This window comes from Leptonotus elevatus, chromosome 16 (assembly GCF_054856555.1).
Source record: "Leptonotus elevatus isolate MCC_2025b chromosome 16, RoL_Lele_1.0, whole genome shotgun sequence".
Classification (NCBI taxonomy): Eukaryota; Metazoa; Chordata; class Actinopteri; order Syngnathiformes; family Syngnathidae; genus Leptonotus; species Leptonotus elevatus.
The window spans coordinates 19,159,471-19,172,001 of record NC_141254.1 but is presented as its reverse complement, the minus strand read 5'-3'; the positions used below and the strand labels follow the sequence as shown (position 1 = coordinate 19,172,001).

Sequence of the window (12,531 nt, the reverse complement as noted above, 5' to 3'; positions counted from 1 at the left end):
TTAACGACACCATATGCCTCACATTCACCCGTTCACACACCAGCGGTCGGCGGCTGCCATGTCAGGCGCTGCCAGATCCACAAGGAGCAAATCGGGGTTCAGCGTCTTGCTCAAGGACACTTCAACGGATCGAACCCACAACCTCACGACGGATGGAGACGACCACTCTACCACTGGGCCGTGCCGGCCCGTTATCAATCAGCCGGTGAACGAGTGAACAAATGAAAGCGTCAAGAAATTAACAAATAAGCGAGGGAGGGGAAAAGTTATCGAGTAAATGAATCTATAAACAAGTGAACGAGTGAACAAATGAGTCAATAAGTAAACAGGTGAACATAATAGATATGAAGAGTAAATGAATGCACGAATGAACCGACAAGTGAGTGACGGAGTCAACGGGTGATGACATGAACACGCATGCTGGAAACAGGTGAACGAATGAACACAAATGGTTGCAAAATAAAGAAGTGAGAGAATGAGTGAGTGGGTGAAGACAATCGGTCTACTGATGAACAAAGTAGAACAGTGAATAAGTGAACAAATGAACTCACGCGCGAGTCAGCGGGTAAATGAGTGAATGGATGAATGAACGTAGAAATGATTGAGTAATCGGGCACGAAAAGTAAATAGATGAATGAGTGTGTAAATAAATGAAAGTTAAGCAATGAACACATCAATGAGGATAAGCAAATGCGTGAGTGAATGAAAATAAGAAAATCTTTTTTTTTTTTTTCTTCTTTTTTTTTTTTTTCTTTTTCTTTCTTTAAGAGCTCAGTATTGTTAATTCGGAAATGTCATCATCATTGCTCTTTTATTTTTTTTATTTTTTTTATATATATATATATATATATTTTTTTTTGTGTGTGTGTTCGTGGGTGAGTATGTGTATGTGCGTGCGTGCGTGCGTGCGTGTATTTGTTAGCTCCCAGAAAACCTATTAGAAAAAATCTCATACCGTTCACCTAAACCGAACACCAGGAGACCCGAGGGGACCAAAGAAAACCAAGGAAGGTGAAATCCAGCACCGACCAGACACCCCCCACCAGAACTCCTCCCCAGCCCAAGAAACATCCAGACCCCAACAAATCCAAAAAACATAAAATCAGGGAGGCCTCAAGAGACCAAAGGAGAGAAAATCAATGCGTGAATAAATGAGAGTGAATAAGTGAACAAGTACAAGTGGATAAAAGTCAACGTAAGAATAAGTGAACAAGTGAACTTGTTATTAAGTACGCATGAAGACATTTAAACGAGTGAAGGTGTGAATGGATGACTTACCTTCAGCTTTTTTTCCTCCCAAGTGTTTTGAGCGTTAGAGATTTGCGGACTTTTTATAATTGAGCACAACGCATTGATAAGCGGCACGCATGCTAATCACGCACACAATCAATGACCGCCCCTCCCTGCGCGCGCGTGCGTGCGTGTGCGTGCGTGCGTGCGAGTGAAAGAAAGTCCAGCGGCAGTAAAAGTGTCAAATGATTTCTTTGCGATTGTTATTAATGCGTCTGAAAAGTACAAGAGGACAACGTGAGCAAACACGCGTCAAGCGATAAATCGCGTTTGTCAATCATCATCACAGGCCGCTCGACATGTGATCGCGTTCATCACATGTCAAATACGAGGCAACGCTTGTTTAGTTGTCACTCAAAGTTGAAATTTACTACAAAACTCACATCAGAAAACAAAAATAATTCATCATTGCATATTCAAACACCAAAAAACGTTCACAGTAACAAAAAAATCGACTAGCTTATTGCTAACATAGAATGTAAAACACCATAGACTGGCTAAAGGAAATTAGCATTAATGTTATGGTCACTATTCAAACAAGGAGCAGCGACACATACAAGCGCAGCATATGACAACACTCGCAGGCCTTCTCTGCCTCTTCTTCTTGCTTTTAATGGCAATGCATTTCAATCCAGTAGAGCGCCGAGGCATGTTGTGGCACAAGGTGGTACTGCACTGACAGTGCAACTCTAAAATTAGACTTGCATATGCAATACAATATACAGTATTTGATATAATATAGTGGATGACATCGGACTTTACTTGTTGCACCGCATGTTATTGCCGTGTGTTAGAGCCATTTTGTTTATGAGTCCAAAGTTGGTTAGTAGGCCAAATAAGAAATTTCCGCTTTGGATCACTTTGACTTTCAAAATACGAGCAGAACACGTAACTGTGTAAATATTGCTAAAAAAAAAAAAAAAACGGCTGGATTTTGCTGCTTAACTCATCTTCCACTAGCAATATTAAACAGAATAACACATTTAGCTCGTGGTGGGGCTGCATAGAACATATTATTGTCCCCCCCCCCCAAAAAAAGAAATTGGGGTTGACTTCCCCTTTATCAGAAAAAGGACCTTTGGCTTATGAAAAAATGTTTTCGTAGTCGAAGTCGATTGGACGAGCGCATCAGGACAGCTGGTAAATGTTCTTCGTCATCGACTCCTCGCCTTCCTCGCCGCCCTCTGAAGCAGGAAAGTGACAGCGGTCAAATTTCAAGAAGCATTAAAGAGCCACTCAGTGACGGTCACCTTGCTCCTCCCCTTTCATAGAGTCTCCGCCCCCGCCCTCCTCTCCCTCGCTCTCTTCATCTTCCCCGCGCTCGTCAATGTTTTTGTACGTCGGCTTGAGCGGCAAACAGAAAAAAAACACAACGGAGCATGCATTCAAAGTGTCAATCAAAGCGCACGCCGGCGTGTGATTGGGCCTCACCTGCTCGCTTTGACCCGCCTTCTTGGCGGAGGGGAGGAGTCTTTCCATCAGCCGACTAATCATCTTGAACGTCGGCCGGTCGGTCGGTTCCAAACTCCAGCACGATGTCATCAGCTGGTACCTGGAAAACGGAGCTGTTTAAATTAAGCTGACTGTCAATCAACTCAATCGACGGGTTCGGCGGCCGGCCTCACATTTGCGGCGGGGCAAAGTCGGGTCGGTCCATGTGGCAGCCATCTTTGATCATCTTGTAGAATTTGGTATCCACGGCAACGTTGGGGTAAGGACTCTTCCCTGAAGGTGACAGACAGAGGTCAGAGGTCACACGATGTCACTTGAGGTCAGAGGGCGTCGAGGAGCACTGGCGCGTTTACCGAGGGAGAAGATTTCCCACAAGAGGACGCCGTAGGACCAAACGTCACTCTGCACCGTGTACACGCACTGGAAGATGCTCTCGGGGGACATCCACTTCACCGGCAGACGTGCCTGACAAAATAAAAGCACACCGGAAGTTGACTTTCAAAGTAAAAGACGACAGAGGCAAACACGTAAACATCACAGGAAGATGACTGCCAACATCAAACACAAGAGGGCGCTGCTTGTCAGATGTTGTGTAGTACGGAGGTCATTAGTGAATATTAGTTGAGTACTTGTTGTGTAGTTGTGATTGCGATATAATATATGGAGTAGTTGTGTAGTTGATAAGTAGCAATAATTGTGCAATTGTGGCATATTAGTTGTGCAGTTGTTGTGTACTTGTGAAGTTTTTGTGTGTATTAGTTGTGTCATGTATTAGTTGTGTAATTATTATACAGTATAGTAATTGTGTAGCAGTTGTGTAATGTTTATGCATTTGTTGCATACAAGTTGTGTGGCTGTTGTGTACTAGTTGTGAAGTTGTTGTGTTGTATTTGTAATCATGTCGTTTTTGTGTAATAGTTTTGAAATACTTGTAGTTGTTGCATATTAGTTATTGTATTTGTGTAGCTGACGTGTAGTAGTTGTGTAGTTGTTGTTGTGTGGCAGCTATGCAGTACTATTAGTTTTTGTGTAGTAGTTGTGTAGTTGTGGTGGTGTAGCTGTGTAGTTGCCCACTGACATTTCCTTGTACGATGTAACTGTCATCATTGCGAATGTCTCGCGCCAAACCAAAGTCGCAGATTTTGGCAACATGGCGGTCGGTCAGTAACACGTTCCTCGCCGCCACATCTCTGTGGATGCACTGACAAACACACACACACGTATACACACATTAACCCAACACATTCAAATGTATGTATAGAGTGTGTGTGTGTGTGTGTGTGTGTGTGTGTTACATTTTGTATGGACAGGAAATCCAAACCCTGAGCCACCTGGTATGAAAACCTCATCAGGTCACTCATAGACAAACGTGCACTTCGCTCGAAACCTGAAGGACACACACAAGCGCACGTACACCCCCACACACACATACACACACACAATGTTATTGTGTATGTATTTGGTATGTGTGTCTTTATGGTGCGCAGGTGTGTGAGGCATTTGTGTATGTGTGTGACATGTGAGTGCACGTGTGTATTACCTGAGTGTGAAAGCATGGGTTGCATTTCCTGATATTCGGAACAACACGAGATCCCGCTGTCACTGTATCACGTAAACACACACACACACACACACGCACACACACACACCATTATTGTGACATGCGCGCACTTGAGTTAAAACGGAAGAACATGAGGTCATCCCACCTCCTGAGTCTGAGATTGGAGTATTTGGCGTCGTGCTCAGCCGGCTCCGGATTCAACATGGCCGCCACGAAGTGGTGAGCGTGCGCGCGCAGGAAGTTGAGCAGGTCGCCGTGGAAACAGTACTCGGTGATCATCAGCATGGGCCCTAAAAGCCAAGCGAGTAAAACGTATAAAGTTGAGGCAACTTAAAATGAGGTCGAGTTAAGTCAAGTGACCTCCGTGAGTGCAGGCTCCCAGCAGGTTGACGATGTTGTCATGGTAACCAAGATGGCTGAGGATCTTCAGCTCACACATCAGCGCCTCGCGCTCCTCCGAGTGAGCGCTCGCTGCAAAGCAAACAGGCAAGTACTTGTCTCAAGTACTCGAGTAGTTGTTGTCGAGTATTTTTCCAAGTCGCTGTGTGGTTTTGTAGTCATGTTATAGTCGTGCAGTAGTTTTGATTCATGCTCGTCGTGTTGTTGTGCGCTGCGGTTGTCTGATCGTTGTCGTAGTGATGTAGCAATTATTGCGTCATAGTTGTGTTGTTGCATTTTACGTTTGAGCATCTTGACGGCGACACGCGTTTCGTCCTGACTGCCCAGGCCGTAGGCCGTGGCCTCCACCACCTTCCCGAAGGCCCCCGACCCCAACACGCCCCCTGAGGGAGAGAGGGAGTGAGCGAGCGATGGGGTCAAAGGTCAAGGCCAAGCTGCGGAAACCAGGTCAGAGAGGAAGGCACGGGCCGGTCGGCGGGAGGTGAAAGGTTACCCAGACGCAGCTTGTCTCGGGGAAACTCCCACTTGAGGTTGTTGTAGGGCAGAAGGCTGGGGTCCACGAAGGTGTAGTTGTTACCCGAGCAACTCTCTACGATCTTCCAACGGATCTCGTACCTGGGTTGCTGCAAAGGGGTGAGAAGAAAGAAAACAAGGAGATGAAGGAGGAGCAGAAGGAGGCAAAAAGAAGAGGAGGAGAAGGGAGAGGAAGGTGTGGAAGAGGAGGAGGAGGGAGAAAAGTAAGAAGAAGAAGGAAGGAGCAGCAGGAGGCAAAAAGAAGAGGAGGGAGAGAAGAAGGAAGAGGAGGTGTGGAAGAGGAGGAGGAAAGAGAAAAGTAAGAGGAAGAAGGAAGGAGCAGCAGGAGGCAAAAATAAGAGGAGGGAGAGAAGAAGGAAGAGGAGGTGTGGAAGAGGAGGAGGAGGGAGAAAAGTAAGAGGAAGAAGGAAGGAGCAGGAGGAGGCAAAAAGAAGAGGAGGGAGAGAAGAAGGAAGAGGAGGTGTGGAAGAGGAGGAGGAGGGAGAAAAGTAAGAGGAAGAAGGAAGGAGCAGCAGGAGGCAAAAAGAAGAGGAGGGAGAGAAGAAGGAAGAGGAGGTGTGGAAGAGGAGGAGGAGGGAGAAAAGTAAGAGGAAGAAGGAAGGAGCAGGAGGAGGCAAAAAGAAGAGGAGGGAGAGAAGAAGGAAGAGGAGGTGTGGAAGAGGAGGAGGAGGGAGAAAAGTAAGAGGAAGAAGGAAGGAGCAGGAGGAGGCAAAAAGAAGAGGAGGGAGAGAAGAAGGAAGAGGAGGTGTGGAAGAGGAGGAGGAGGGAGAAAAGTAAGAGGAAGAAGGAAGGAGCAGGAGGAGGCAAAAAGAAGAGGAGGGAGAGAAGAAGGAAGAGGAGGTGTGGAAGAGGAGGAGGAGGGAGAAAAGTAAGAGGAAGAAGGAAGGAGCAGGAGGAGGCAAAAAGAAGAGGAGGGAGAGAAGAAGGAAGAGGAGGTGTGGAAGAGGAGGAGGAGGGAGAAAAGTAAGAGGAAGAAGGAATGAGCAGGAGGAGGCAAAAAGAAGAGGAGGGAGAGAAGAAATAAAAGTAAAGTGAGGAAGAGCAGGAAGACAAGGAGGAGAAAGAAAATATGATGAGGAGGAATAGAAGAAAAAGGAGGAGGGAGAAAAAAAAAGAGGAAAAACAAAGAAGCAGGAGATGGTGGGAGAAGGTTAGAAGAGAAGGAGGAAGAAAAAGGATAAATAGAGGAAGGAGGAGCGAATAAAGGAGAAAGAGGAGGGAGTGATGAAGCAGGAAGAGGAGGAGGAGAAAAAGCTGTTGATGATGATGATGACAATAAAGAGCAAGGAGGAAGAAAGCGTGTCTATGACGACATACGAACCCGCCTGATCCTGATGATGAGGAAAATGACGAGCAGGAGGAGCAGCGCCGCCCCCGCCGAAGCCGCCGCCAGGGGCACCGTCAACACACTTTTGCCACCAGAACCTACAGAACCTGACACAGCAACAACAACATGATTTCAACAAGTCGACCGAACTTCTGTCGTCAAAGAAATCCCGAATAAACAACACCGCCCAAAAATTGGGAGGGGCGGGGTTTGTTTATGCCCTCACGCAGGAAGAAAACATCTCGCGAGCGTCCCACGCTGTTGATGGACACGCACTCGATGGTGATGTCATCAGCTGGTGCCTGCGGGAGGGCCAGGTGTTTCTCCAGCGCCTCCCCCTCTTGTGCGGTGACATCATCAGGCCGATTGGCCGCAACGTCTCCGCACCTGCACAACGGGAGTCCGAGTGGCTCGGATTAGCCAACCAAAGCGCCGCGAAGGCCGACACTGCATTCTCCACCCCCTTTTTACAACGTACGTGTCGACGAGGCCGCTGCATCGCGACCACAAGATGGTTGGCGGCGGAAAACCCGAACCGCTGCACGTCAGGGTGTCGTTTTGCACCGTGATGACGCCGCTCGGAGCACCTGCGTCGCACGAAAACAACCCGTCAGATCAATGGCGCCGCCGACGATGAGGAGGACGAAGAGTTGCTTACGAAGAACTCGCAGGTCAAAGTTGAAGGAGTTGTTGAGGAGGGCGTTAGCGTACCGTAAGGCATAGAGACCTTTCTCCTCATCACGCACGCGACGCAGGAGCAGGCTAGCTCGGGACCTGCCAACAGAAACTGGTTTTTTGATCCTCAAAAACCTTTAGATGATGGAGGACTAATCCCTTGAGATTTTTTTAAAGGGATCCAATGTTATCGTGAAATCATAAAAACGTGCACAAACAAGAATAAGACAACAATACAACAACAAAATGGGGGGGGGGGGTCACAAGTACACTACAAAGTACACATTTCAATAGAGAAAACTATAAAGTCATGTAAACTAATGAGTTGAGGAAAGGCCACAACCAGTAGCAAATATGACAGGACAGGAAAAGGTTAGGACAGGACAGGGTTAATGAACCTTGTAGTCTTACACTCTGTGAGGAAGTTATGGCAAGGAGCAGCAAAAAGGACAGCACAGGACAAGACGGGGTTAGCAAGCCAAGCAGTGCTACACCCTGTGAGGAAGGAAAACGCAATGAGTAGAAAATAGGAAAGGATGGGACAGGACGCAACAGAAGAGGGTTAAGGACTCGGTGAGGAGTGGACACAAGAAAGAAGAATGAGAACAAATATGACAGGACATGACAAGGACAGGACAGGCCAGGGATAGTTAGCCAGGCAGTGCAAACCCATCTGAAGAAGAAATGCAAGAAGTACCCTATAAGACAGGGTTCACCAATTCCGATCCTCGAGGTCTGGAGTCCTGCAGGTTTAGATCTTTCCGCCCACTAGCACACCTGATTCATATAATCAGCTCATCGGCATGTCTGATAATGATCCTAATCTTTTGTATCAGGTGTGTTGGTAAGCGGAAACATCTAAAACCTGCAGGACTACGGACCTCGAGGACCAGAATTGGTGAACCCTGCTATAGGACAACACAGAACACAACAGGACCGGGGAGGGGTAAGGGGCCAGGTACTGTTATACGCTGTAAGGAAGAAGGCAATAAGAAGCAAATAAGACAGAACAGGACATGGGTAGGACAGGACATGACAGGAAAGAGAAAGTACACCAGGCAGTGGTACTGGAATATGTTGAGACTGGACATGGATGGCCAAAACGTGGGCTCATGCTAACCTGTAGCCATTAGTCGTGTAACTCTGCATGCGTGACACACTGTCGTTCGGCGAGGTCCATTCGAGGCTTCCGATTGGCGGGTACGCTTCCATGGCGACGGTCAACATGACATCTCCGCCTTCAAGCACGTCCACCGTTCTGCTGCTGCTGCTGATCTTGTTAGCCTCCATTATATCCATGCTAACGTTAGCTAGCACTTCCCAGTTGTCCGTCACCGACTTATCATTTGCGTTGTCGTGTCGTCGTCCAAACGGCGCCGTGCCTCTTACACTAACGTTGGCACCACTTGGAGCAATAATACGGCGCTCCAGGAAGGCAGTGAGGAAGGGAGCGTCTGCCGGACAGAACACAAGTCAAACACGCGATGGACACAAAATCTCAGGACCTGATCTGCCTCCCACCTAAGACGAGGAGCCTGGCCGTCACTGTGGCGTTGGCGTTGCCGGCCTTATTGCGCGCCGTACACGTGTAGCGTCCGCTGTGCTGTCGACTGACGGTACTGACGGTCAATGTGTTGTTGATGTAAACCCGGTTGTGGGTATAACGATGGGTCTGAGTCGTGTTTGGAGCCTGTGGGCCAGCATGAGACCGTCAAATGTCAAATGTCAAACAACGCAACACACAACAATGTCAAACAACATCAAAGAGCAATTCTCACCTCTACTTCGGGGTGTGTCCAAGAGATGCTGTAGAGGAGGGAGGGGTTACTTGTCACGCATGTCACCGCAAACGTTTCTCCCACCACACGGAAAAAATTACTCTGATTCAGTGACACCGCAGGAGGATGACGCTGTCCTAAACACACACACAAATTAATGAGAGATAGAACGGCACGAGACCGAGAGCTAAAAGACTACCAAGCGAGAGACATGAGACAACCAGGAGTCAGACAGCTGAATGATATAAAGATGGGAAGTTGATGGTAGACAGCTGAGAGTCTAAAAGGTCAAAGACAGTCAAGTGACAGGCTTAGAGGGGAAAAGGAGTCAGACATGTTAGAAACAGAAAAGACAGAGACAACTTAGAGGGAGACAGGTACCAGACACCCTGTTGTGAGACAGGTAGAAAGGAAGTGCAGAAAGGTATTGGAGAGATGAGGGACAAGACAGCTGAAAGACAGACGAGAGAGTAAGACGGATGAGCAAAAGACTAAAAAGACGCACAAAGGTAAGAGACAGGCCGATAGACAGAGAAGTCAAGATAGACCGGGTAGAGTGAGAGGCAAGTGAGTATTGGACCGGCTCCTTACGTGGGATGACGATGAGGTGGAGCTCACTGGAAGTCACGCGTGTGTCGTTGTACCGGGCCGTGCAGACGTAGCGTCCACTGAACTTCCTTTCCATTTTGTGTATGAGGACTCCTGCGCGAGGATCCACGCTCACTTTCATGCCTGGGGGGAGACCCCGGACCCGCCGCCCAGCCTGGCCGTCCTTCAATTGGAGGGTTAGGTTGGTAACTGACGGGTCGGTCAGCAGGCAACGGAACAGGAAGTCGTTACCCTCCCAGATGTCGGGTGCGGAGCGAGGTGTGACGAAGACGTTGAACGGGTCGGACGGATCTGAGGGATTGATAAGGGAAGTGACCTCATCTAAGAGACGATTAACAAGCGTAGTGCCGTCACCTGAGGGATCTATAATTTAGCTCACCTGTGATGTACAGGTGCACCGAGGCATGAAAGTGTTCAAGGCTACGGTTGGCGTAGGCACATTGGTATGTTCCGGTGTGTCTCGGATGTGCGTCCCCGACTTTCAGCATGCTGCCGCGCACCACTTTTGCCAAGCGGAACGCCGTGCTGGACCAGTGCAACGACGCGTTGCCGTGACAACTGAGGTTGAAAGCAGAGCCTGCGGTCAAAACCGCCTCAGACCCGTTCTGCAGTGGGTCTGAGTTCAGTCGAATAGATGGAGAAGAAAAGCCTATAAGGAAGACAAAAATATCCAACATGTGATCAGTAGACCTTTTCACCGTGACGTCACACTTAGTACTCAATTGTTTTGTGGGGACATAGCTTTAATTTGGTTTTCACCATTTCATATGTCCTGATTTTTGGGGTAAAACTGCACACACTTGGGCGTCCAACACAAGTTGGATGAGAAGTGGGCTACATCCAGAATAGCCATTCACGCTCATATTCAGATGGTCAGACCTATGGACAATTTGGAGTCAGTGGCCTTGGATGTCCAACAATGTCAGACCTCTGCCTGTCTCAAACCTTAGAGCTTCAGAAGGCCAACAGTCTCACACCTCAAACAGTTTCGGACCACTAATAACCACCTATCGCCAACAGTCACCCACTGACAGATTTGGGCATGTGGTATGGTGTACATACCCAGGACTGTTCGCAGCTAATGTCAGGACACACGTAGACACATTCAGACCTATGGACAATTTAGAGTCTACAGTTTCAGACCTCCAGCGATCTCAGACCGACAATATCCGAGGACGTCTGACAGTCTGAAACCTTTTATGGCATCAGGCTTCCAACAGTCTTAGACCCTTGATGGTCTCAGACCTCAAATAGCCTTGAATGTCCAACGATCTCGGACCTCTACCGGTCTCAAATCTTCCATGGCCTCAGACTGCCAACAGTTTGAGACCACCGATAACCTCCGATCTCCAAAAGTCATCCAGTGGCAGATTTGGGCATCTGGTATGGGTCGGAGGCGGGGGGGGGGGGGGGGGGGGGGGGGGGGGGCGGGACATGTAGACAAAGCGGGCACTTCCGCAAACATGGAAACTCCACACAGGAAAGTCGTAGCCCAGATTCAAACCCTTTAATCACTTAACCAATCAATCACCCTTATACATAACCCAGTAAATACACAACATAGTGTAGGTTTATACATTTTTATTAGGTCTTAATTCTTCCAGACAATTCATGAAGTTTAGTTTGAGGCCAAAGAAGAGATTTTTCTTAACATGTCGGTTGAGTTTCACAAGATGGTGAGAAAAACAGAAGTGAAACCTTTGACTTTAACGTCTGTCAGCAGTTTGGAAGTAACACACACACGTGTGTGTGTGTGTGTGTGTGTGTGTGCGTGCGTGTGTGTGTGTCTGGAAAAGAAAAAAAAAGAGGAAGAAAAGGTGCTGTCCTCATCAGGATCAGGAAAATGGTCAAGATGGTCCAATTAGCAAGTCTCTCACAGAAATATCTAAAAAGTACATTTTCACACTAACATTAGCCGCTAACACACCTAGCGCCTGCTGTTGGAGACAGCAGGTAGCTCCGCCCACATGCCGTTAATCAGTGATAGTCATAGAATGTGTTTGTCTCCATATGTGTCCTGTTATCAATAGCCGACTTGATCAATGGTTTAGTTTGACAAACTTGAATGAGCATGAAGTTACATACGGTACAAAAAAGACATAAAGTCATAAACAATTGGTATACGTAAAATAAAATACAAATGTTTTGCCTTGTCAATATTCTGCAACACACGTTCCTCTTTCCACTACGTAGCATAAATAACTACTCATGACTTACTTTTATATTCTATGATATATTAATAACAGCATTCATTGGGTTTGGTTTCTTACCTTCAGCAGAGATGATTGACAGCAGGAGCAAAAGTAACAACATCTCGATCTTCATCTTATTCTTCCTCTGACTGACAAACACTCAAGCAGCTCTTCAACTTCCTGGTAGGCGCTTACTGACTCAGCCCACCTCCTCAGTCCCTCCCCCCCCCCCCCCCCACCCTAACTGGCCATGCTCCCTTCAACACCTCCAGGGTCTTAGACATCCAACGGTCTGAGATCTTCAACTGACCTCCGGCAGCGTCCAACTTCTATGGCCTCGGACCTGCATGCAAATTCAGACCTTCAATCATTTTTGACCTCAGACCACCAATGGCCTCAGATCTCAAACAGCTTCTGAAATTCAATTGTGTCAGACCATTAACAGCATTCTCGATTCTCCAATGGCTTCAGACTGGACAGTTTTGGACTTCCAACAACTCTTAGACCTCCAATGGCTTCAAATGTTCAGCATTCTCAAACCTTTTGATGGCCTCAGACCTTCAATAGTCTCCGACCTGGAGCAGTTATCACATATTTTTAATTACTTCAGTTGGAGACCACAACCAGACCTCTAAAAGTGGCCTCCGATCTAAAATAGCTACAGACTATCAACATTCTCAGATCACAAAATTTCAGACGCCCAATGGCCACAAA

The 12,531-nt window shown here is 47.4% G+C and overlaps 1 protein-coding gene across 1 annotated transcript; it reads right to left on the bottom strand.

Moving 5' to 3' along the window:
* Positions 1–1,635: 1,635 nt before the first annotated feature.
* On the bottom strand, positions 1,636–11,994 carry csf1rb (colony stimulating factor 1 receptor, b). The gene is made up of 22 exons (XM_086098237.1): positions 11,896–11,994; positions 10,005–10,274; positions 9,608–9,916; positions 9,017–9,153; positions 8,760–8,928; positions 8,359–8,692; positions 7,222–7,337; positions 7,042–7,150; positions 6,790–6,950; positions 6,558–6,670; positions 5,196–5,325; positions 4,984–5,085; positions 4,664–4,774; positions 4,449–4,593; positions 4,283–4,344; positions 4,038–4,129; positions 3,821–3,943; positions 3,096–3,207; positions 2,916–3,015; positions 2,722–2,842; positions 2,541–2,634; positions 1,636–2,474 (listed from the first exon to the last, which is right to left on the bottom strand). The coding sequence occupies exons 1-22, from the start codon at positions 11,948–11,950 to the stop codon at positions 2,419–2,421; spliced, it is 3,021 nt and encodes a 1,006-aa protein (XP_085954363.1). The 5' UTR covers positions 11,951–11,994; the 3' UTR covers positions 1,636–2,418.
* Between the last annotated feature and the right edge of the window lie 537 nt (positions 11,995–12,531).